The sequence below is a fragment of the Halichoerus grypus genome, chromosome 12 (genome assembly GCF_964656455.1).
Source record: "Halichoerus grypus chromosome 12, mHalGry1.hap1.1, whole genome shotgun sequence".
NCBI classification, from domain to species: domain Eukaryota; kingdom Metazoa; phylum Chordata; class Mammalia; order Carnivora; family Phocidae; genus Halichoerus; species Halichoerus grypus.
The window spans coordinates 101,806,918-101,833,063 of NC_135723.1; the positions used below are offsets into that span (position 1 = coordinate 101,806,918).

At 49.6% G+C, this 26,146-nt stretch overlaps 1 protein-coding gene across 8 annotated transcripts in view; it reads left to right on the forward strand.

Moving 5' to 3' along the window:
* The window catches only part of ACTR3B (actin related protein 3B), an 88,979-nt gene extending 71,619 nt beyond the window's left edge, over positions 1-17,360 (forward strand). For 7 of the 8 annotated variants that reach the window (XM_078059774.1, XM_078059773.1, XM_078059772.1 and 4 more), the window contains 3 exons: positions 14,753-14,878; positions 15,834-15,917; positions 16,463-17,360. In XM_078059774.1, coding sequence (XP_077915900.1) covers positions 14,753-14,878; positions 15,834-15,917; positions 16,463-16,558 — 306 coding nt within the window. In that variant the 3' untranslated portion in view covers positions 16,559-17,360. The remainder of the gene's footprint in view (positions 1-14,752; positions 14,879-15,833; positions 15,918-16,462) is intronic. The other variant, XM_078059771.1, reaches the window with a different exon arrangement.
* Positions 17,361-26,146: the final 8,786 nt, after the last annotated feature.

Here is a 26,146-nt window from a genome sequence, read left to right on the forward strand (position 1 = left end):
CTCAGGGCGGCATGTCATTATGATGCCGTCCGAGCCGCTGGTTGTGGACGGGGCCGCAGCAGCTGCTTCCTGGCTGCAGCGCTCGTCTGGGTCAGCAGGTCTTTGATCACTCGTGGGTTTCCGGCCAAAATCCCGGTGGGCCTGCAGGAGGAATTGTCGGGCACCGATTGGGAAGGCGTCTGTGTAGACGGTCCTGACTGCTGGGAGTCTGACCCAGGAAGCTGACTGCTCTCATTCTCTGTGGTGGGGAATCACTTGGTCTGTTTTCTAAATTAAACTGCCTTTAGAATGAATCACAGTGAACACTGGCTTTTGTTGAACATTTCTGGAGAAGTGTGATGCTTAGGAGGGCGGACCCCAGAGCCAAACTGCCAGGTTATCATTTTGCCTGAGCCACTTGGGAGCAGTCGGGACAGGGCGGGGACTGTTCGTCCGGTGCAGGTGGGCGTAATTAGCGTGACTGTCCCGTGGAATCACTGTGAGGACGCGCTGAGACAGTCCTGACAAAGGATAAAGCGCAGTGCATACTATGCAGTTAGTACTAAGTAAATATTACTATTTTATCAGATTCTGCAAATCCATGGGCTTTGGAGCCAGATCTGCAACTTAGGAGCTGTGCGGCTTTGGGCCAGTTATTTAACTGCTGATCCTTGGTACTTTAATCTGTAAGACAGGGTCACTTCATGATGTTGTTGTGAGGCTTGAATGGGACAGTTCTGTTGTAACATGGTAACGGGCACCCGCTGAGCGTGTGAGTGCTGACTGCTGTTCATGGTGGGACAGACCGGCCACATGACGTGACAGGACATCGATGTGGGTTTAGTGCTGCAGAAATGCTGCAGTTCTGTTTTATTCCAACGAAGTAGTTGTATGAAACAGGCATTTTTCTATTTGAGTTGATTCATTTACGAGGGAAGGGAGGAATTTTGTGACTTAGTAAAGCAGCCATCAGATTTGATATGACTTTCAGCAGATTAATGCATTTTGAGTTTTTCTTCTTGGCCTTCATAAAGACTATGCAGTAAGAAAATACAGGGGAGAGAGATTCCCCTCAGCCGAAGCCGATTGGTTGAGAGTCCAGGGCAGAAGTAGAACCGTTAGCTGGGTGGGAGAAGGGGTGGCTGAGGTGAGGGAAGGCTCTGAGTGAAGACCCTTAGGCAGGGGTGCGCCTGGCTCCTGCACGGGCCTCATGCACAGTCCTTCAGTTCATTTATTCATTGAGCTTGTGGGGACCTGCTGTGTGCTGCTCATTGTTCTGGGCCCTCCGGGCTCAGCTGTGACCAAAACAGGGAAAAAAATCCCTGCCATTGTGGGAGATTCTTCCAGGTGTCTACTTGACTCACTTCCTTGGTACCTTCAACTCCTTGCTCGAATGTCATCTTCTCATGAGGCTTCCTGACCAGCTTGCTGAAAATAGCCTCTCTGCCCTGCCCCTTACACCCTATTTCACCCTTCCTTGCCTTAGTGTGTCCTGCACAGCACTTATCTCTGCTGCCTTCCCCATTTTGACCTGTTAGGTTCAACACTGACCAGCCGTTTCTGGCACTCGGTAGGCTCTCAGTAAATATTGCTGGATCATGCACAAGAGCACGGAGAGCTTCGTGAGCTCAGAGACGGGTGCCTGGGCTGCGTATACGTAGGCAGGGAAGGAGGTGTTGTGAGTCCTGAAAGATGATGAGCATTGGTGTCCTGGCACGGGTGCCACCATGGGGAGGTAGGGAGGACACGGAGCTGCAGGGGCCAGGTGGGCGTGGCCACGAGGAGGCAGGGCAGGTAGCCTGGAGTGAGATCAGGGGGGCCTTTGTAGGGGCGCCTGGGGGGCTCAGGGTCGTGATCCTAAGGTCCTGGGATCGAGCCCTACCCTACGTTGGGCTCCATGCTCAGTGGGGAGTCTGCTTCTCCCTCTCCCTGCGCGTGTTCTCTCTCTGTTGCAAATAAATAAATAAAATCTAAAAACAAAAACAAAAACAAAGAAGGGCCTTTGTATGTGCTCCTAAGGAAATTGGGCTTAATTAAGACCAAATCTAGAATCTTAGTGAAAAAAGTGTTTTGAAGACTAGGCTCAGTAAGTGTTTGTTCAGCTGTCAAAATAAACATTGAGTTCAAAATCTTATTTTAAGAGGTCATGGTGACCTGTGCTTTACAGACAGGGAAAGTAGTGGGATACACTGTTTCTCTAACTTTGAAAATGCTGGTAGAGAAATAGGGCTGTTAAGGTGCTTTTTCTGTGCTAGGTTTCTGCTGTGAGCTTTCTCTCAAGACCCGCGGGCTGTGGTAATCTCCTTCATGGGTCTGTTTCTTTTCTGTCAGTAAAGGATTTGATTTTATAATATTAAAATTTTATTATTTGTGGTGACCTGTGGACAGACTCCCTTCGAAGGACGTTTCCTTACTCTTCCGTGTGGGAATGGAGCAAGAACACTGCTGGGTAAATGCTCGTGCTTCTGAGCACAGAGCCATGGCTGTGAGCCTTATTGCCTCTTTTTGCAGTGAGATGGAGAGAATATGTTTATTGGTCATTTCACTGATTCCTCTGTTTCTGTTTCTGCTCCACCACCCCCTCCCCCCCCCCAGCTCTGAAAGGGAAACAAGCACTAAACCAAACAGATGCTGCTTGAAAGCCAGACGTGAACTGTTAGGACAGCCCTCTGAACACTCACTTGGGTTAAAACTAGCCAGTTCAGTTACCATTTTGCTGCTCTTGAGACGCTAGGTAGGAAACCAGCCCCGTTCGCACGCAGGCCACCGGCGGCCGGTCAGGAACGCCGGCAAGTGTCCAGGCAGATCGCACGCGGTCTCCTTGCCGCGCCCCGCTGCTCCCTGCACGTCTCGCGTCTGTCCCGTCGTCGGGAATCCCGCGGACCCGAGTCAGGAGTGACAGGCCGGCTCTCAGCGGGGCGGATGGTACACTGCTGATGACGTGGCCGAGGGGCTGAGGACCGGCCTCGTTGTGGCTCCTGAGTAACTTATTTCTGGCATCTTCGTGGGCAGGAGCAGCGCGCTGACTCAGGTGCAGGGGCCTAGAGGCTGCGTGGTGAGGTGAGGTCCGACTTCCTGTCTCTGTGTAACTTTGCCACTCAGATTCTGCTTGGGGTGAGGGGAAAGGTGTATTTTTATAGTTGAATGTTGAGAAATTTTTTCCTTGGTTAGTTAAGGAAAAATAGAATTTTTGATCTCCTGTTTGTAATGTCCAGCCTGGTGGGTGGTTGTAAGAATTGTTCATCCTCCTCTGCCCGAGGGACTTGAATTAGTGCGTCCTCTAATTCCTGCTGCTTTGGGTGTAGCGCTTTTATAGCCACCGTGTGGTTTTTGCTCTGTTAGGAGAAGGGAAGTCATTTGGCCTTGGTTGGCCCCCAGGGCAGGACTCCGTTTACCCTCTGGAGTTGTTTATCCTAGGCACTGCTGCACCCGCCCTGGGATTGTGCTGCGTGTGTGTGCGGGGGGCGGGTGGGGGGCACACGGGAAGCGGCTTGTTATCAAGGTCCGCAGCATGTCCAGAGAGGGGTCACCCGGTTATTGAGAGGTCTCAGTGGAGCTGCTGTGTGGGGGAGATGGGAGGAAATGGCTCTGTGGCACTTGAGAAGGCAGATTTGGTGGGGAGCCCCGAGGGCAGTCGTGTGGAAAGGGGTGAGCGGTGGTGCCGGTGGCCAGACTGCGTGCGCGGTGGGGGGGTTCAGCTCTGCAGGGGACAGCTGTCCCACCCGCTGTGCGTCCCGCGCGGCTGGGTCGGAACTCCCTGTGACGGGAGGGACGCCGTGTGCCCAGTGGTTGCGGTGCAGGGGTGCATGTGTGAGGTGGGGTCTGAGCCCTCCCCACGGCTTGTTCAGCTCTGTGACCTCGGCAGCTGCTTGACCTCACTGGACCTCAGTGTCCTCATCGGCAGATGGGGCATATGGTCCCCACTTCGTGCTGCTGCTGGGAAGATCGGTGAGTTGGTACTTGGAAGCGCTTTCACCAGCGCCAGGCCCGTAGTAAGCAGCGTTGCCACGTTCCGTAAATGGCGGCTGGCGATGTTCTAGATGCCCTCGCATCCAGGCCTGGTCGACGGATCTTCAGGACCCATGGTGGGCTCCAGATGATCGAGTTTTCTGTTTTTCAAGTTCCCAGGGATTTTCCTAGTTTCCTCTGCTCTCTCTTTGCAGCGGCTGCTGATTTGGGGATTGTCGTACGGCTGGGCTTAGCTGCAGAGTGGGGCGCCCCTTCCCTGGGGCCCCTCGCCTTGCTGCTGCGCAGGTCTCTTTGGTTTTATTGCTTAACATCAGAGCGGAGTTTCTTAGCCTTGGTGCTGTGGACATTCGGGCCGGATGATCCTCTTCCGTGGGGGCTGCCCTGTGCACGGTGAGAGCTTCAGCAGCATGCGCGGCGTGTACCCGCTGGGTGCCAGGAGCATCCCACCTCCCCGTTCCTGACTATCACACATCTCCACACAATCCTGAATGCCCCCTGGGGGCAAACTCGTCCCTGGTTGAGAACCTGTGCCCTAGGGAGAAGCGTGAGATTACCGAGGTTCAAGAATTCAGTAGAGATGATTACGTACTCTTATTCGTGGTTCCTGAATTACTTGCTGGAGTCCTTTTCCTTCCCTTCCCCCCTTTATTCCAGAGTTCAGTAAAGCCAACAACATCCTTTACTGTTGGGCGCCTCCACTCACCCACAGACATTTGCTGAGGACCCGCTGTGTTGCCGTGCCCGTGCGGAGTGATGGGGTGCAGAGAGCGTAGCCGGAGAGCGGGGTGTGGGTGGGCGTGCCCTGCTCGGTCCTGAGTGTGGCACAGGGTGGCGATGGTCCCACCAGTGTTGGGAGCGCACCCGTGCTCTGGATGCCAGCCCCGGGCCGGCCGCTGTGCACACCTCAGCTACTTCAGTTTCCTTAAAAACCTCGTGGGCTACGTGATGAGGAAGTTCAAGTCCAGGGAGGTGAAAATGTTTGACCTTTGGTCTCAAAACCAGCAGAGGAGTGTGAGCCGCCCTTGGCCCATCATTCCCGGCGCTGGTGGAGTAGAGCAGAGGTTGGGGCTCAGACCGGGAAGAGCTTGGAATGCCTCGTCAGGAAAACAGCATCCCTGCAGTCCGTGTTTGCTCCTCTTTTAGAATGCTGTGTTCTAGTTCTTTTCTTGCTCTGGCCTCGTATTCCTTTCAGGCAGGAGGATTTCCTAGAGCCTGGCCTTCTGCTGTAGGCAGTATAAACAGTGGGTGTATCTTCCTTTTCAAACTGTATCCCCCTCCATCGCCCATGGCAGGCTCCCCATCCGCTGAGCCTCTGCGGGGCCGCGGGGCCGGGGAAGGAGTTGCAGCAGGGTCAGTGTGAGGGGTGCTGTGGGTGGGTGGTAGGCCCCGCCGGGCATGTAGGAGTGTGCAGAGAGGTTACTGACTCCACGTTGTTGCCGGGCTCCGGGAGCACACACATGGACGTGTCCCCAGTAGCTGTGGTGCTCAGAAGCCCAGGCGGGAGCCGAACACGAGAGCCAGACTCGTGACGCGGTCCGGGCACCACAGACCTCCCCCTGGGGCTGCTGTGTCACGTGTCTGTGTGAAGGAAGCTGTTTGCTGGTGGGGAGGCATCGGAGCGGGGGGTCCGGGACAACGGCTCTGTGTCCAGAGGGTGGGCAGTTCCTTGTGGGCGAGTGGGTTGAGATCAAGGGTTGGTCCTCCGTAAGTCCGTTGAGATTACTGGGCCACATTAGAATTTCTCAGCTCCCAGTGAGGCTTGGAACTGGGGTGAGGCCTGGAGCTCCCTGTGCATAGCAGCCCCTGGGAGGGAGTCCAGTGTTTGATATGCTTGGATCTGGGCCTGTGCTTCCTTCCTCACATGGGCAGAGGGTGGTACGGCAGGGGAGGTCTAGAGACCGCAGGTCCCTCCGGCCTCCCCCGCGCGTGGCTCGGTGCGAGGCCTGCCTCTTCAGCAAGTCCTCCATTCATCATAGCTTTCTATTGGATTGCCCTGTTTGTAAAAATTCCACTTACAATGAAACAAACCCAGTTTCGAGGAGATTGGACAAGTCTACATAGCCATAGAATCGGCACCACAGTTAAGACAGAGAACGTGACCATCGCCCGTACACGGTCCCCGTCCTCTCCCCGGCCATCCCTGTCCCTCGGCCCCGGCTGCTGGAGAGCATGGACCTGCTCTCTGTCACTGCACGTCAGACTTGACTTTCTGGGGCTGCACGCACGCGGAATCATACATGCACCCTCTGTTCCCTGTGCTCCGTTTGTGCTTTGGAGCTGCAGCTTCCTCGTTTTTGTGCCAGTTAGCACTGCTGTATGATATCCCACAATGGATCTTTCCCCCCACCGATGCAGAATTTGGCTCGTTTCTAGGTTTTGGCTACCACAGAAAACCTGTGCTGAACATCTGGGTACAAGTCTGTGTGGATATGTGTTTTATTTCCCTTGGGCAAATACCTGGGAGTGCAATTGCTTTGTTATATGATAAGTGTAGTTTAACTTTATAAAGACCAGCAGACTTTGCCCAGAGTGGTTGTGCTGTCTGTTCCTGTCTTAACCTGAACTTGCTCTGTAATGGATTTAATTAGTATGATCCTGATTACAGAGGCTGTTGACTGTCTTTTCATGTTGATCATTTGTGTACCTTCTTTTGTGAAATGTCTAAACTTTTTGCCTATTTTTTTATTGATTTGTTTTATTGAGTTGTAAGAGTTGTGTTTTTCATTCTGGATACAAGTCCTTTGTTAGATATATGTATGGCAAATATTTTTTTCCTAGTCCGTGGCTCGTCTTTTCATTTTCTTAGTGGTATCTTTTGTTTGTTTGTTTATTTTTAAGTAATGTCTACCCCCAACGTGGGGCTCGATCTCATGACCCGAGATCAGGAGTCACATGCTCTACTTACTGAGCCAGCCAGGCGCCCCTCTTAGTGGTATCTTTTGAAGAACAGAAGTTTTTCACTTTATGAAGTCCAGTTTATCCATTTTTATCTTTTATGGTTAATACTTTTTTTATGTGTCATCAAAGAAATTTTTTGCCAACATCAAAGTCATGAAGATTAAAAAAATTTTCTTCTAGAGATTCTATAGTTCTAGCTTTACATTTAAGTCTGATCCATTTTGAGTTACACTGTGTATATGAAGGATGGTAGTGAGTGTCCACATCCTTCCATGGATATCAGTTATTCTAGTGTCATTTTTTGAGAAAGACTGTTCCTTCCCTATTGAAGTGCCTAGGCAACTTTGTCTAAAATCAGTTGGCTACATATATATGCAGTGGCATTTTTATTGCATGAATGAGAAATTGGATTTTACATATTATTTCTCTGAAGGCAACTCAAGATCTTGCAATGCTTCTAAAGTATCATAATGAACATTCATGTTCATACTCTGGTGAATTATTTCTTAATTAAAAAATCCATTACAGAGATATGACAAATAATTGCAGTAACCCTAGACTGGCTCCTGGACTGGAGGGATAAAAATGCTATAAAGACTATTAATAGGTCAAGTGACAAAACTGGAATAGGGATAATAGATTGGATAAAAGTTTTGTGTTCATGTAAGTTTACAAAGTTGACAGTTGTGCTGTGGTAATGTAAGAGAATGTCCCTGTTTTTAATAGATACACACTAAAGTATTTAGGAATAAAAGACTGTGATGCATATAATTTACTCTCAAATGAGTAAAGAAGTGTGTGTGTGTGTGTGTGTGTGTGTGTGTGTGGAGAGAGTGCCAACGATGGAACAGATGTGGTTAAGTATTCACAGCAGGTAAATCTGAATAAAGGGCATGTACCACTTTTGTTACCTTGAAATTACTTATTTCCAAATGGAAAGTTTTTTCTTTTCAAATAAAAAGTAAAAAGAAATCCATTACATCAAATTTTAATATTTGCCTTTTCCAAAAAAGTAGGATTAAATGTATTAAAATAGCCGTTAACAGTGATTTTAAAAAAAATGCTAGGTTACTGTGCTTATCTTGTTTGAAATGTAAATAGAAATTGAAAAATAAATGGCCATTTTAGATGTAATCTACTCAGTGTTTAAAGTATTTTATGATGATGGCTTATGTTGCAAATTCTCTGTCTCTGAAACCCAGCTCTGAGTTCTGTTGGGTAAACTGGCCTAATTGAAATTTTCTGTTGATAGTTTCTATTTCTTAAAATATCTTTAAGTACCTAGTTTGATTGATGTGAGTGATTTAAAGTTACTAAGAGCCCTGTGCACAAGATCCCTGCGTATGTCTTAGTCAAGAAGACAGGATCACTGTTAAGTTCAGGCATCACTTCAGGGACTTAATGTCAACCCAGCTGTGTTTTACTAAGTACTGTTTTGTATTTGATCTATTTTCTGCCACAACAAAATCAACAGAAGAAGCCTTATAATCTGCCAGATACAGATGATCTATTCTAGGGCAGAAATGGGAAGGGATTTAGAGTGATCAGTACAGCCAGTAAGTTCTCATGAAGTGATGCTTAGTTGATCTGGTCAGTGAGAGCCATCCTGTCCATCTACCATGGTCAATGAGAGCCATCCTGTCCATCTACCATGGTCAGTGAGAGCCATCCTGTCCATCTACCATGGTCAATGAGAGCCATTTTGTGCACTTGCAATGGAGAGTGAGAGCTACCTTGTCCACTTAATGATGGCCAATAAGAACTATCTTGTCCACTAACCCTGGTGAGAGCCATTTTGTCCACTTATCATGGTCAGCGAGAACCATCTTGTCCATTTACTGTGGTCAGTAAGAGCCATCTTGTCCAGTTACCATGGTCAGTGAGAGCCATCTTGTTCACTTACCTGGTCAAGGAGACCATCTTGTCCACTCACCGTGATCAATGAGAGCCATCTTGTCCACTTACCCTGGTCAGTGAGAGCCATCTTGTCCACTTACCATAGTCAATGAGAGCCATCTTGTTCACTTACCGTGGTCAACGAGACCATCTTGTCCACTCACCGTGATCAACGAGAGCCATCTTGTCCACTTACCCTGGTCAGTGAGAGCCATCTTGTCCAGTTACCATGGTCAGTGAGAGCCATCTTGTTCACTTACTGTGGTCAACGAGACCATCTTGTCCACTCACCGTGATCAACGAGAGCCATCTTGTCCACTTACCCTGGTCAGTGAGAGCCATCTTGTCCACTTACCATAGTCAATGAGAGCCATCTTGTCCACAAGGGGGACCCATTGGTGTTTTATCTCACCACTTGTCCCTCTGAGTGTCTTTTTTTTTTTTAAGATTTTATTTATTTATTTGACAGAGAGATACACAGCGAGAGAGGGAACGCAAACAGGGGGAGTGGGAGAGGGAGGAGCAGGCTTCCCACTGAGCAGGGAGCCCGATGCGGGGCTCGATCCCAGGACCCTGGGATCATGACCTGAGCCCAAGGCAGCCGCTTAACAACTGAGCCACCCAGGCGCCCTGTCCCTCTGAGTGTCTTAATTGACTTAGTTCAGGGATTCGCTTTTCTTCATCTCTAGTCATACAGTGAAGTTTAAATATACATTTGCACACAGAATATTCTATGTAAGTAAATCTTATTACAACCTGGATTCAGACCACCCCTAATTTAGTCTCTTCAGTTCTGCTTTCTGCTATCTGTCCTGTTCCACATTCCTATCATTTGTTGAGTATCTTCTGAGCTTATGATGTTGTTTTCTAAACTTTCTGACCTCTCCAGAATCTTCTTGATGGGTAGAGCTATCTTGAATCTTGCCAGTATTCATGCTGGTATTTTCTTCAGGTTTCCTTGTGTTGCGCAGTATCTGAGTTCACGGTCTTTGACCATATTAACTGTGCTGACTTAGGCAGAGTATAATAACGGTGTGGATGGAGCTCCAGCCTGTGATTTTGAGCTCATATTCATTTCACAATGAGGACGAAATAATTCTGGATAACAAGCAAAGCAATGGAAAAGAGGGTTGTTTGTCTTTTACCTGTCACTGGGTGTGACCTTGCCTTATAGATTCTCCTGAGATGGACGCCTGCTCCCTGGATGACTCCTCTCTTTTTCAGGGACCTGTTGGGTGGATGCATGTATGTAGCTCTCGTTAATGGTGATGAGTGGGCACCTGGGGGTAGTTCCGCCAACGATGCAGGGACCCTGCTTCCAGAGCCAAATCACTGCCAGTTCAAGAGCATCCAGAGCTTGGGCTCGCACTGACCTTCCTGGGCACCTCTCAAGTGATAATCAAGATTCAGTCACAGAGGGGCACCTGGGTGGCTCAGTTGGTTAAGCGTCTGCCTTCGGCTCAGGTCATGATCCCGGGGTCCTGGAATCGAGCCCTGCATCAGGCTCCCTGCTCGGCGGGGGGCCTGCTTCTCCCCCTCCCTGCTTCTCCCCCCTGCTCATATTCTCTCCCTCTGTATCTCTGTGTCTCGAATGAATTAAAAAAAAAAAAAAGAACAGTCACAGAGCCATTTCTTTCTCATGCAAGAAACAAACAGTTCCTTTTTAGAGAAAAATCTGAAATGAACAACTTTAAAATGCTTTTAGGAGATTCACGATACTAACTTTTTAAAATGTAAATCTCCACAGTGATAGAAAGTTGTGTTTTAAAGTTTCATTTTTTACATTTTCTAACTTTTTTGAGATCTCTCAGGCCCCTTTGGGAATCTCTAGATTCCTGGGATTCGGACATTTTCTTCTAGCCTGTGAATGAACTTGCAGCCCCCAGGTACAGTCTCTGCTCTTTGGGGCTCCAGAGGTCTTTTGTTGGCACCTGTGACAACAGGTGTCGTGGAGGAGCCTAGGAGGTTCAGTGGTGATCACGGCAGACTCCAGGCTGTCGAGGTTTGTTGTGTAGGGAAGGAAGGATGGAAAGAAGGAATTCAAAATGAAGACTAAGCATTCTTGCATAAACTCCAGTCTCATTTAACCCTCTGCCCTATTTTGTCTGAAGCCAGTTCTAATGTGTTCAACTTTCCTATTTGTCTGCCCCTAGAAACTTGCCCCTTCCTACCTGCCCATCCTTTAGTGCGTGGAGTTTGAGGCAGTCGGGAAAATACATCCCATGTAAGAGCAGTCTGGGCGTGGGAGAACAGGGGTAGCAGAGTGACATAGGGCAAGACGAGGACAGAGCGGAGCACAGCATGGTTCTATCCAGCCATTCAGGAAGGGCCTAAAACCAGAGGAGAGAGGGATGGCTTAATCTGTGACGGGAGTCACAGGGCCTCTGAGACATGTGATCAAAACCAGTGAGTTTTCCTGAGAGCCCAGCTTTTCCTGACACTGAGACCTGAGAGAAGCTGCTGCTTCTTTTTTTTTTTTTTTTAAAGATTTTATTTATTTCTTTGACAGAGAGACACAGCGAGAGAGGGAACATAAACAGGGGGAGTGGGAGAGGGAGAAGCAGGCTTCCTGCAGATCAGGGAGCCTGACACGGGGCTCGATCCCAGGACCCTGGGATCATGACCTGAGCCGAAGGCAGACACTTAACCGACTGAGCCACCCACGTGCTCCTAGAAGCTGCTTCCTCAGACCTTCACTGAGAGTACCTTCTCCACCCATCTCTACTAGTGAGAAATTCACTGCTCTGTCTCGTGGCCTGTGCTGAGGGCAGGGAGTCTAGATTAATGGTCCTTTGGGTGGATACCAAGAGGACACCGAGCACCCAGGTAGCTCTCTGATGGCCTGTTTTGATGTAGTAATAACACTGAGATCACTTAGAAGCATGAATGAGCTGCATGCTCTTCACATTGTCCTTCAAAATAACCACCACCCAGTTTGGAGATTGGGCAGCAGAAAATTCTTGGTTCATAGTATTGGGTATTCCGTTAAAAGCAGTTCCATATCTTTTGACAGTCATTTGAGGGCAGGATAACTCAGAGTCTTCCTGTGACTCTCAAGGAGCCACTGTGGCCCTCTTCCCTACACTGAGATGGGCCATCGGGGGCTCCCAGACAGACCCGGGCTTCCTCAGGAACCCGCGGGGCCCCACCCGACACGGGGTTGTTTTGAGTTCATGCCACAGAGCAAGGCTGTGGTCATCTTAGCCTGGAAAGGTTTTAGAGGAGTTGTCTGTGGTGGGATTTAAGAAATCAAAGTAAGTGAAAAACAATAGCAAAAAACTGAAAACAAGGCATGTCAGTAAAAGCACACTTAGAGATGTCAGATTTCAGGCAGGTGCTGTCCTTGGGCACCCCCTCCCCCCCCGCCAAGCTCCTGCTGGATTCTTCTGTGATAGAAGCTGAGGTCTTTCCTTCCAGAAAATAGTCAGCCGGTCTGACCAGCATTTAGAAAGCAGGACCAGTTGCCAGGTGAGGCTTGCTCTAGCATACGATGACCAAAATGTCAAGAATGCTTTTAAGGTGTGATTCTTTTTTTTTTTTTTTTGAAGATTTTATTCATTTATTTGACAGAGAGAGACACAGTGAGAGAGGGAACACAAGCAGGAGGAGTAGGAGAGGGAGAAGCAGGCTTCCTGCTGAGCAGGGAGCCCGATGCGGGGCTCGATTCCAGGACCCTGAGATCATGACCTGAGCCGAAGGCAGACACTTAACGACTGAGCCACCCAGGCGCCCCTTAAGTTGTGATTCTTCACAGCAAACAGACACATAGTTTGTGTCCCCAGGTGACAACACCTCTCTGAAAGGAGATGGGTTTTACTTTATCTGGTCCATCGGGCACTTGGTCCTGCAGGTCCTACCTCTTGGTGGTGTCATGCACGAGCGTCAGTGCCCAGGGTGACCCCCAGTTCGGTGTGTCTGTTGCTCTGGCTGTGGGGGATGCCCCCTTGACTCTGACAGGAACCAGACCCCCTCCTGTTGTTTCTGAGAGAGTTCTCCCCAAGGAGACAGAGCGCAACAGTGATTATTCATGACACTGATCCTGGGATGGGACATTGCTTGAAAGATCTGGGTTTGCAGCTTGTCAAGAACAGACGGGTGCCTGACTGTGTGTGTCTGTGTGGGGGGGGAGCAGTAGAAGATTGCCCCTTAAGAAATGGAAGAGGCTGGGCTTCCTGGGGACTGAGCCCACACTTTGCTAAGAGCAGTCAGGTTTGTGTGCATTGAAGTGCACAGGTGAGGACTGGCCGTGCACCATTCTGGTGGCCAGGACCCTTCCGCGGTGCTTCATCTGATGTGTTTATTCCTAGATGCTCTCTGAGGAGGGCTTCCCTGCCTAGGGTGTCTGCAGTGTGCGGTGGTGTTTTCCTTTCAGTAGAAGGTTGGAAGAAGGGGGGACGAGGGCAGCACCGTGGTGTAGGTCAGGGCTCTGGGCTCCCATAGTGCTTCTCCCACTAGGGAGGGCCATGGATGTCTAAAGTCAGAATCCCCCCTCATTCCTGGCCTTAAAGGCCAAGCCCAGATCCTCCCTCTCTCTCTTTTTAAGGATTTATTTATTTGAGAGAGAGAGCGTGCCCATGAGTGAGCGGCAGCAGGGAGGAGCAGAGGGGGACGGAGAGAGAAAATCTCAATCAGACCCCCGGCTGAGTGTGGAGCTCGGTGAGGGGCTCGATCTCATGACCCTGAGATCATGACCTGAGCTGAAATCAGGAGTCAGACGCTTCACCCACTGAGCCACCCGGGCACCCGCAGATCATTTCTTAAAAGTAGCTTGTACGTGAGACTTTTGAAGGTGATAGAAGATGTGAGTTCAGTTTGGTGGCCGCTTGCTGATGGGTTCCCCTGGCCCATCCCCAGCTAAGGCCCCCTGAAAGCCTCAGCCTCCGGCAGTTCTCTTCAGCCCAGTGACTGGAGGGCGCGTTCTGGTTGATGGGCAGTCTGCTGATAGGTCATGAAGGTGACATTTCTCTGTGCAGACCCTCAGGGGTGGAGTTGGCGTGGGTCCAGGTAGGAGACAGGATCACCGGTGGCCTCTCCTGGCCCCTGCTCCTGTCTCGTCCCGTCTCTGATCTCACCTGTCTCGTCCCGAGTCTAAGTGGGTGCTGGGCTGGCTGTTCGCAAGAGCGGCAGGGGTCAGGAAAGGGGTACTCTAGCGCCATGTCATGTCACCCGTGATCTGGGCCAACTGGGACAGGGAGGTGTGCTTCGCCCTTCTGTTCATGTGGGGAGGGATTGACTGTCGGGACGGAGCTTACGGGAGGAGTCCTGCAGTCCCTGCCGGGATCAGAGCAGGGGTGGGTCCGGTGTTGATGAGGTAGGGCTTTCTGGCTCCGGGAAGGGGCGTTCTGTACAGGTTCCTCCAGTGAGGTTTTCTGTAAAAAATTGTCAGGACATGCCTACTTTCGCTTTCATTGTCCTAAATAATATCCTGTAGCCTGAAAGAACACATTTGTCTCTCATCAAAATCTGATGAGATTTAGTACAGCCCCCCCCCCCCCACAGGCTTCTTTTGGCCACCGAGCAGAATGTGAGTGGTGGAGGCCAGTGGGCAGCTCCCAGTGGCCCCCAAAGGCACCCTCCCTCCCTGGCCTCACCCTTCTAAAAACGTTCAAGTATTAATTGGAAGACTTCCCCCCTCTCCCCGTAATTATTAAGGCAAAATAACTAAAGATCCACTGTTCCTTTGGCCTTAGATTATTCTAGCAAGTCAGTTTGTTGGTTCATAGTGTGTTTGGGCCTCCTGGTCCTTGTGAAGTTCTCTCATTGCTGAAGGGGCACGTGGAGCAGAATTTCTGCTTTCACTTGGTTATTGTTGAGGAAAAGTACCGAGAGGCCGACTTTGTGGAGCAGGAACAAGACGCGGCGGACGCTCTTGGACAGCAGTGACTCTGCTTCAGCTTTGTCTTCCCACGTGGGCCGCAGGGTGTTGCTCACAGGAGCAGGGGGCGGGTTACCAGGACGGCGTGGGTGGGTGATTTCATCAAAGGAAACCCCTCTGCTTTGTGTCTTTTAGAATGTCGTTCTTTCAGGAGGTTCGACGATGTTCAGGGACTTTGGACGTCGGCTGCAGAGGGATCTGAAACGAGTGGTGGACGCCCGACTGAGACTCAGTGAGGAGCTCAGCGGAGGCCGGATCAAGGTAAGGGCGGGCGGGACGGGCACGCAGGCCTGGCCGCTCTGGCCCCCTCCCGCGGCTGCTCTGCCCCGACCGATGAGCGAGCGGCGGGGGCCTGAAGTCGGGGCAGGTTCGAGGCACTGTCTCAGCTGCACCGTGAGGTTACGGTCGGAGATTTGTGTCTGACTCCTTCCAAGTGTCGCGAAGGCCGAGGGCCACTGGGCTGGCGGCAGCCGCCTGGCGCCCACGCCGACCCGCGCCTGCTGGTTTCTCTGCCTTGCGAGAGACGGGGCCTGTTGTGTGGTGACCAGCCTCTAGGGAGAGGTGGTCCGTGTGCCGTGAGGGGCTTCACGTCCTTTGGAAACGTTCTCATTAAACGACAATAACCAAGAGTAGCAGGGAGTTTCAGCGTGTGTCCCTCTGAGGTGATCGTTCTTAGTGAGCGGTGATGTTCCCTGGGCTTCCAAGCAGGACTGGGCTCTGGTGTGGGGTAAGTGGGAGCAAACATGCACCCTTTAACCTAGCGGGTCACACTCTTGGCAAAGGGTCATTTTCACAGTAGTTTTGGGACACGTAGTGTTTGGAATTAGCTCTACGATGCTAAAACATCTAATTGGTTTAGTAAAAAAAAAAATCAGTTGGGTTAGTTGCTTGGATTTTTTACTGTTAAAAATGCCTCTAGCGTTGTGAATGACACGCGCTCCTTGACTGGTGTGCTTTGATCCCTGCACCAGCCGGACGGGCCGGCGCTGGGTGGCTTTGGCCATGGGAGTGGCTCAGACGCTTCCTTTCAGAGTCACACGTGGCTCATGCCACCCCAGAGGGACTTGAGCACAAGGGACGGGCCTCGCGCCATCAGCTGGGAGGAGGCCCACGTTGGTCGGCACTCAGAGCGGGGCTGTGCTCTTGTCTGCAGACAGGTTGTCAGGTGACCTGTTGTCTGGCCTGGCGAGTGACCCCACGTTACTCTCCTTTCCAGCCGAAGCCTGTGGAGGTCCAGGTGATAACACATCATATGCAGCGCTACGCGGTGTGGTTTGGAGGCTCCATGCTTGCTTCAACTGTAAGTCCTTTTCTAGACTGCTCTGTATTTTCATTCCCGCGCTTTGTTGAGTTTGAATAAATGTTGTCCCGTGAAGGTTAAATAGTGTGTGTTCGAATCGTGTGTGGCTCTTTAAGTTCCGGGAGATAGAAAAAATGTCTTCGAGGTAATTTCAGCTGCACGGCTAATCCTTGCTAATTAGGGGTTACAGGTAATATGGATGAGTGAAATCCAGAGACAACCTCAGACGTCTTGCATTAATCATTAATTCCAGTGACTTTTTCAAGTAATTATTCCTTTTTCTCCTCAAATTTGTGAGTAGCTAGTGAATTGCTAATTTAGGGTGAGCATGTAGCTGGTCCTGAGTGGGGGCTGAGTACGTTTTAAAGAAATGAAATGAAGTCCTGGTTCGTAGCTCAGGCCTTGGAGGGGCGCAGACCTTCCCGCAGGGGTCTGGCTAAGGAGCGGGGTGCCGGGTCAGGAGAGTCTCTGGCTTGCATCACGGTGTAGGACTCTGACCTCCTTTTGGGAAGGTCTCTCGATGCCCTCTAACCGCTGCCCCCCAGCCCGAGTTCTTCCAGGTGTGCCACACCAAGAAGGACTACGAGGAGTATGGCCCCAGCATCTGCCGCCACAACCCCGTCTTCGGAGTCATGTCTTAGCGTCCGCCTCGACACGGTCCCCCGGTCACGTCGCGCCGGTGAGCAGGCACCATCAGGGCCCGCACGAGACCGCAGCTCCTGTAAATAGTGGCGTTTGGTGTCGATGTCGAGAAGCGTGCTTGCGTCGCCGAGTGCATGAGGCAGTTCAGTGCACGCCACCCGTGTGCCCGCTGACCGACGGCCCTTCCCTCCCCGCCCCTGCCTCCCCCGCCCGCCCCCCTCCTCCTCGCCTCCCCAGCTTCTAGTTGGCGAATTGAATTCTGGAGGAATTCACCTGTGACTTTAAAAATTGTTAGGGAAAAAACGGAGAAGATGACGCAAAATAGTCCCCCCAGGAAAGAATATGGGGCTGCAAACCCTTTTCCTCCCGGCCTATTTTTGTAAATAAAATGTTATAAACTTGAAATACAAATTGATGTTTATATTTCCTATCATTTTGTATTTTCTGGTATTTGGTACGACTGGCTGATCCTAAGCACGAATAGATATTGGTGTCATGGAGTGCCGTAAAAAACGTTTTAATTGTGAGGCATGTTCTGATATGTCTGTAGGCAAACAAAATAAAACAGCAAACTTTTTTTGCCACGTTTGCTAGAAAATGATTACACTTTCTTGGAGTGACATGAAGTTTCAACACTAAACACTGTTGTATGAGAATCATTACAGATAATGTATCTTTTCATTTTCCTGTTTGAACTTTCTGGAAGTGTTCTATGGAAGCTGCCAGTTTGCTGTTGGTGAGTGTTGGATGAAATGCTGCCTTGCACCCTCGTAATAAAAGCACTTAGACTCTTTATAAAGATTTCCTGCTGTGCCGTGCTGGTCTTTTGGTTTTCCCCTCTGTGCCCATTACTTCTTTTGAAGAAAGTGAAATTTGTTTCCTGTCACTGGAGGATTTGGTGATTGGTACCAAGCTTGCGGAAGGAGATTTCCCAGAGGGACGAGGACTGCCTGTCCTCAGTGACCGCTCCGTCCCCCCGGGGAGTCCGGGAAGTGCCGTGAAAGTGTCCAGGAAGAGTCTGGGTAGTGCCGTGGGGTGGGGGGGGGACGCTTCTACGGATTTCCAGCAGCCCTTCCTAGGAATTCAGAATCCTTGCTAAGCTTTCAGTAACTGCTCCGACATTTGCTGCGTAGATCGCTGGCTTGAAAGGTACTTTGCTAAATTAAGGGATCTAGGGTTGCTCCATTCTTCGTGTAATACTGACATTACTTTTTAAACTGTTACGGTGTTTGTTTTAAGTCATGATGTAGGTTTTATTCTCTGAAAATTTGCCTTCATCAAGAAAGATTTAGTTTCATTGTTTAAGTTTAGAAGCAAGTATGAGAAGAATAATGTAAATTCTCCGCTGAGCATGGGGAAATCTAAGTTCCCCATGCCAAAGGCAGTCCCTGCTTATTTCTGATTAATTGTCAGTGACCCCAGACCCTCGGTCTCCCCACTGGAGAGTCTCAGACCACTTGGTTCTCAGGATCACTAGACTGTTTCGGTTTCTCATGGTTTCTCCAGCCACTATCACGCCGAGTTCGGGCCGATCTGTATGCCTTCAGACACGCACACCCATGCATCCCACGCGTGGTCGCAGGAGTGCTGTGTGCGGTGCGACTTGCTAAGTGCGGGCTGTGCGGGACCTTATTTAATCTTAACAACAGCCCTAGGAAATCAGAATTACTGTGATCCCCATTTTCCAGATAGGAAACCATGGCTGAAAGAAATTCAGTGCCTGCTCACGAGCACAGCTAGGAAGCAGAGAAGTCATGACTCCCATCTGTTCTGAAGGGTCCATAACCGTCCTAGTAAGAGTAGGAGAATAACGGCAGTCAGGTGGGAGAGTGGGTGGTCAGACCCGACGGCATGAGTCTCTCGAATGAATTCCCTTAGATACTGGAATAAAAAGAGTTTGGAAATGGCCATGAGGAGCTATAAAGTATTCCCCCTCTAATCCAAATCCTTTGGTAAGTAATGTGTTCTAGGAAGCCACCCACATAGGACATTTTGATGTTGAATTATTTTCATTTTTGTTCATAATGCTTTGCCAACGTATGTTTTGTCATATGCATTGACTTTGTTGTATTTCACAAGTAAGATAAAAAGAGTTGTTCGACTGAGCGTTTAGAGCCGTAATGGGCCCACAGTAAGTATTCAATAAATCTTTGCCATTGTTATTATGTTATAAAGCAATTATTGTGTCCTGAGAGCCCTCCTCATCACAATTGCATTAAAAAATAGTTTCGGTGGGGTGGGAGGATGGGTTAGCCTGGTGATGGGTATTGAGGAGGGCACGTTCTGCATGGAGCACTGGGTGTTATGCACAAACAATGAATCATGGAACACTATATCTAAAACTAATGATGTAATGTATGGGGATTAACATAACAATAAAAAATTAAAAAAATAGTTTCGGTGGGAGAAAAGAATTTTAGGTTTGTGAACTAAATGGCCTTTAGAAATTTCAGTAAGGAAGTATTTTAAAAAGCTCTCTGTATAGAATTGTAGGATCTAAACATCACCTGGCCTTTTCTTAGTATTACATTGCTGATACAATTGAATCACTTTCATTCATGTAAAAGTCACCCTTTGCTGTGGGCACAGCCGTTGTCTTCCCACCGAGCTCTGTGCTGTGAGCCCTCCTTCTACAATCAGCACGAAGGTGTCCTCGGTTTGGGTGAGGCATGTTCCACGGACGGGCTTTATATCACTGGGTGATCTCGGCAGCAGGACGGTGCCAGCATCCCGGAGTGACCGGCCCCCGGAAGGGTTCCGTTTCCCTGGCGTGCTCCAGCACCCCCTTTGGATGAAGCCCCCATCGAGCCGGCTTCTCCTTACCCGTGCACCACTGATGCCCTATGCCCCTCCCCAGACTGAGGTCCTTAAAAATGGGGAATGATCTTTGTACCCCCGGGACCTCCCAATGCCCAGCAAATACTGAACCAAATTCCTGTTCACATGGAGACTCCCTCGCTGGTTTTTCCAGGCTGCACGTGCTCTATACTGAGAAGTGTTACGTGTTTGGGGAACCTTGTAAGAGAGCTGGTTTTCCAGTGTCTGGGACGTTAACTGTCATTACCTTAAGACTGCTAAGGATATAAAATCTAGGTCTAAACAGTGACCCTGGTAGGCGTTCTGTGTACCTGGAAGGCGGATGTGCGATGCCGTAGCACGTGTCGGAGCGTGGGCACGGTGATCTGGAAGACCTGAGTGTATTTTATGGTAGTAATAGCCAGTTCATTCTCCAACTTAACTAATATGAATAAAGAGCTCTCATGTGACTGAAGCACCGATTGTTCTGTGATTAATTCCTTCTTTATGATCCCTCCGTTCTATCCCATTTGTAAAAATTACGGTTGTGCCAAACAAGCCTGTGAGGTTAATCAAGTGCTCAGCTTATTTAAAACCACAAGAGAGCCCCATTAAGAATATTTATCTGTTAAATAATTCTTTACTTAATTGAAGAATATTTCATAATGTTTCTTTTAAAAGTTGCTGTCAGGCTTGTTAAGTAGAAATATAAATTGATTGGCAAAATAATTGTGTGGGTCTCTAATTGGCAATTACATCAATTTCACGTGGTCAGATGGAAATAAATCTTTTTAAAAAGGAGAAAAGAAACTACAGCTTGATATTGGTATCATGGAAGGAGGTTTCTAATATTGAGATGTTAATTCTTTCTACCCTGTATTATTTCTCAGAAGTCAGCGGTTTATTCCCTGGTTGACTTCTCAGGTTTCACCCTTTTGTTTTTAGCTTGGGCTGCTATGGATGATTTCTAATTATGTGTGTGTGTGCAATAAATGTATATTAATTTAGTAGGACTTGCTGCTAAAAATTTCAGAACTTTGTAATTGATAAAAAGGAATATAACTTTAAATTATTAAAAAATTAATAATCACAAACCTAAGGGTTTATGATGTCAAAATATAAATGATGTGCTCTGGCTGTATTTTCAATATTAAGGAGTCAGATCAGCTGTAGTAATTGATCAGAGCTCCATTTAATTCACCCTTGGCCGCATGTGCACTTCTACAGATAAATTCTGAAGTTTCCCACCAGACCCACTTTGGCCTCGAGTAGTCTTTCTTCTCACTTCTGGTTAGTGCTTGGCGGTGGTGCCCGGGTGATAGAGGGCTTCAGCGAGGGCGCTCTGTGTCGTCGGCTCACGACAGTGTGGTGGAGCTGGGGGTGGGGGCACAGAACAGGTTGTGTGAGATTCCGACTTCACACCCTGGTGCTACGCCTGGCTGGTCGTTGGTCCCGTGAGTCCCAGGTCACTTCTCTAAGCGCCCGTGAGCTACGGTGTGCCAGCCAGGGGTGTGGTGCCGACGGACACGGGTGTCCTCTCCCGGGGAAGAGATGGACATTAGTTACAGAGTGCCACACTGTGGCTGACCGTGGCGGGGCCCTGGGGGCGAGTGCCGGGTCTGCGGACACAGGGCCTGAGCCAGCACGGGAGTCGGGGGGCCTGGGAGGAGGCTCCCGAGTGAGCGGTGTTCAGCGGAGATCCCGGGAGTGCGTGGAGGCCAGTGAAGGATGCGGGGAGCAGGCGTCCAGGAGGAGGTTACCACGGCAGTTTTCAAGGCAGCGCTAATAGCCTGGAATGGAGGGCAGCGAGGAGGTAAGGGTGTCCGAGGCGGGGCTGGGGGGAGAGTTTTGGCCTTTCCCCTGAGCATAAAGCCCTTAAGAAGTACAGAGGGATTCTCAGATTTGCACAGACACGCCTGGGAGTTTCTACCAAGAGCTGTAGCTTTTCTCGAGTCACGGGGCAGACCTGGAACAGGGCAGGTGACGCGAGCTGGACAGGAATGCTGCTCTGGAGCTCGAGAATGGGCAGCTCCAGAGAAGTCGGCACGAGACCAGATGGCCTGGGAGGCACTGACAGGAAGGAGAAGCTGAAGGCTTTATGTCTTACTCTGTAAAACAACGGGCAGAGTTGAGGAGGAGTGTCAGGAGGGAGTCAGAAATCAGAATGGCCAGATCCTGTGATCTTTAGGTGAAGGTAGGGAGCAAACATTTTGAAGTTTAGGGATACTAAAATACGTAGCTGGTGGATGCAGTTTTCAGTCTTAAAATGGAAAGATAATTTCTCTGGCTGTATTTAGAAATAGCAAGGTCCTTTTGTATCCTTAGCGTGGTGCTGTTTTTGCAGAAAAAGCTACTGTGATTTGTCCATTACCAGTGATATGTGAGAGCTGTCAAAGCATTTTGGATAACAGCATAGTGCAGAGAAAGGACTCATAATAATAATTAGAAATTAGCTGCTTAGAGAGATAAATTGTGAGGGGTAATGGTGCCAACGACGGACTGAAGCTGTTCCGCCGACGTGTCTCGTCTCAGCTGGGCTCGTATATGAGCTTGGGTTTCTGACCTGCAGTGGTTTCCTTGAACTGAATCAGTATGTTTTAACATTTATTCATTAGGTCTTATGTCCACAGTAAATTAAACTTTATAGGTAATCGAAACATTATTGCGTGATAGAATTGCAGCTCTCTGCGTGAGAGTGTAAGAATGTTATTGCGATAGGGCACACAAGTTAAATGTCCCCTAATGGCAAAGGTCGATAGCATTATAAACTTTCTAGAAATACGCAGCTTATGTCCTGGTTGATTGACTGTTGAGTAACTTCTTAGAAAGTTTAATTAAATTAAGGTTTTTTTTTTTTTTTTAACGTAATTTCTGCACACAATGAGGGGCTTGAATTCACAACCACAAGATCAAGAGTCGCATGCTCTTCTGACTGAGCCAGCCAGGAGCCCCTTTTTAATTAAGTCTTTATTTTAACTCCAGTGTAGTTAACATGCAGTGTTCTGTTAGTTTCACGTGTACAGTATAGTGGTTCAACGACTCAGTGTTCACCATGTGCGTGTGCTCTGTAATCCCTTCATCTGTCTCCCTCATCCCCCGCCCCCCCGCCAACCCCCAGTGTGTTCTTTGTAGTTGAGGGTCTGTTTCTTGGTTTGTCTCTCTTTTTTTTTCCTTTTGCTCATTTGTTTCTTAAATTCCACATATGAGCGAAATTACGTGGTATTTGTCTTTCTCTGACTGACTTATTTCGACAATTGAGTAGCTTTTAAAGGGCCGATAGCACTTGCATGGAGACTTTGTAAACAGCGTGGTTTCCAGGTGGGAGCGTGCTCGGTAGCATAGTGTGGTCACCAGACCACGCACGGTGACGTGTGTGAGGGGTTTGCGGTGCCGGCGCCCCGGGAAGTCCTTCCACTCATGACGCGCTGAGAGTGGGTGCCTGATCTCATGGCCAGTAACAATATTGATGGGGCTTTGTTTTTCAGGGTTTTGTTCTTTGCTTGTCAAAAAAAAAACATTGATACATTCACACAAAAGGACACACATTTTTGAGCTTATGGTTTTCTTCTTAAATCTTAAACTCCACCTTTATGACGGGTTGCTCTGGAAAGCCTGGGGCTGGGAGTACTGGAATTCAGTCTACTCAGTCCCTGCCCAGAGGCGGTGCTCGTGGCCAGTTTGAGCAGAGCAGGGAGTGGGCTTGGTGTTCTCACCCCAGGGTCAGAGATGGGTCTGTGGGATGACGAAGTACAGCCCGTCAGACCAGCCCATTCACCGCTGCCTCCCCTCCCGATGACCTCGTCCTCTTGAGGACCTGTGCTGAGTGACCGATGGCGCGTGGGGTGGTCGGAGGCTCGCTGGGACACGGGAGTCACACCTGCGAGCTCCCTGTGGAGGAGACCAGCGAGTTACGGGCAGTCCTGCTCACCGTGAGCCGTGGTGTAATACTAAGGGGTGGCCTCTAAGTGTGCTTGCTCCAGCAGAGGTAGGAGAAACAGGTCCCAGGGCCAAACCTGCTTGAGAAGCCTCGTGTGCAAGTGCAACATGTCTCTTCATCGAGTGGACGAGAGCTTCTAATCAGCGGGGAAGCATGGCGTCCTTCTGCGCAGGAGCCCCGTGGACTAGTATGAAGGCCTCCATGTCGGCCACCTCCCGCCAGGCCGGTGATGGCTCTCGGGCCCGGGCTCCTGAGGCCACAGTTTGGGAGACCCGTCTCTGAGGGGTCCCCTTGGAAGAGCTGCCCTCCGAGGGGGCTGCCGATGGCGGGCTGCCCGTGTTCCTGCCCTTGGTAGACCGTCGAGTGAGAGAGAAGTTGAGGGTTCTAAAGAGGCGTGTTTTCCCTTTGGAATATTACTTTTATTTTGCTGTGAAGAGACATCGTGATCGTGGTTCTGATGGTCACTTGTGGTAAGTAAGGAACATTTAAGTGGCAGAGGGTATTTCGATACTTTGCGGAGAGATGAACAAAATGGGCTGTCTTGTGTTTCTTTTTGTAGTTGATCATTTCTTACGCTCACACTCCTCTAAGACAACGCAGACGTTCCGTCTTACTCTCTTCAGACTGCATTCAGGCAGACATTTGTTCCTTAAGGACGTAATTTTCATTTATTAGAATTCTATCTCAAATATAAACAAAATGCCCCAAAGGGAAGGGATTTAGAGGTGCCGGTGATTCCTACAGTGTTAACCGCGTGGTAATCACTCTGACGTCTGATTTCTATTTTTTAGTGAAAACAACCGCCTTTCATGAGCAGGATAAGAATAAGAATGACGTGATGCTCTGCTGACTCATCTTTTGTTCCCGAGTAAGAACCCCCAGTTTTCTCTACATTAAGTTGTGTGCTCTGGGGAACATTCTTAAAGAGGAAAATAATTTCTGTTGATTTTGGTAGTTTTAGTGGGCATCGTATTTGTGGTTAGGGCAAAGAGTTTGTGACCATCATTTACATTCAGAGGTCTTCTTGATTTGTAACTGGGGAGGCTGGGGTCAGTTCTCAGTGTGTTCTGTCTTCTCTCTCCGCTAGCCAGCTAGAACTCGGATTCTTGGCCACCCGCCCTCTGGCCTTTTTATGTCACGGCAACATCTCTTCTGGAGAATGTAGAGGAAAATTTAAAATGGCAACCACGTTCCTTTTAGATCTGGGAGAAATAATTTGTGGTAAAGAAGGCAAAGCTTTGTGGTGTGGAAATAAATGAAGAACAAATGAGAACGGTCATGGCTGTTGGGGGTCCGCCGCCATCGTGCGTGCTCGGTGGGGACACAGAGACAGGCATGGGGTGGGACAGCCTCACGGTGGAAAAGGGGGTCAGGGGCGCCCCGCCGGGGGCCGTGGGCGTGGGGACCCTGGGATGGCTAACTGGAAGCAGGATCCTACAGGACTGGTCGAGGGAGTGGATCTGGCTTTCCCGTTGGCCCTCAGCTGGAGGCGGGGGGTCGGGGGGAGCCAGGGCAGCTTGCCGTTATCGATCGGATCTGGCCGTTTGGGGCTGATGGCTGCGTGCTGTGGGTCAGAGTTCTGTTGTCACATACGGTCTGGCTGTTGTCTGTTCACATACGTAGTCTCTGAATTGGAAAAATGAAATGTTGAAAAATGTGCGGATGGTTGGTCCCCATTCTTCGTTACTCAGAACACGGAAACTGACTGTGTCAGTCCTGGGTCCGTGCTCCGATGTTGCTGTTACTTGATTCTACATTATTTAAATGAAATATCTGAGGCATTTCTACTATACAACGCACCTTTCCTGAAAAGAATTTGGGTTCCCAACTGTGGCCTCGCGAGATGGTGACAGGGCCTCTGAGAAGATGGGGTGCCCGAGTTCTGGTCCCCCCTCTGTTCCTAGCATGTGGCATGTCCTAGGGAACCAGTTCACTCGGGTCCTGTTGAAATGGACATGATGAGGGCCCCGTGACTCTCCCCGAAGACTGTGACAGACCTGGATTAGTGTCCTAGGGCAGCATCACGGAAATGCCGCGTCCCTCAGTCCGGGGCCAGAGGTCCGAGGCCAGAGGTCGGAGATGCGGGTGTGGCCGGGCTCGCCGGCAGGTGCCAGGGAAGGATGTGCTCTTGGTGGTCCCAGGCTCGTGGCCGCAGAATGTCAGTCCCCTCATGGCCTTCCCCTGCACCTGTCAGCATCCACACTCCCCTTTTCATGAGGACATTTTTCAACATTTCATTTTTCCAGTTCAGAGACTAAGTATATGAACAGACAACAGCCAGAGTGCGTGTGACAACAGAACTCCATCCCACAACCACAGCCATCAGCCCCAAACAACCAGACTTGATCAATAATGGCCAGCTGCCCGCCCCCCGCCTCCAGCTGAGGGCCAACGGGGAGAGCCAGATCCATTCCCCCGACCAGTCCTGTAGGACCCTGCTTCCAGTTAGGACTGATTCCCTTCAGTTCTTTTTTTTTTTTTTTTTTAAAGATTCTATTTACTTATTCATGAGAGACAGAGCGAGAGAGAAAGGCAGAGGGAGAAGCAGGCTCCCAAGGAGCAGGGAGCCCAATGCGGGACTCGATCCCAGGATCCTGAGATCATGACCCGAGCCGAAGGCAGACGCTTAACCATCTGAGCCACCCAGGCGCCCCCCTTCAGTTCTTAATGGTACCCACTATTAAAAGTGCTGCGTCCCCTCAGAGCAGGCAGGAGGCAAACAGCTCGTGGATGAATGTGCCACGGGGTGTCTGGGCTGTGGTACTTATTGATTCATGAGTCTTCTGGTAAAGCAGAGGAGAAGAGAAACAGGTGCTGAAAAACACATTTTAATTTCTTAAGTGGCTCCATTACA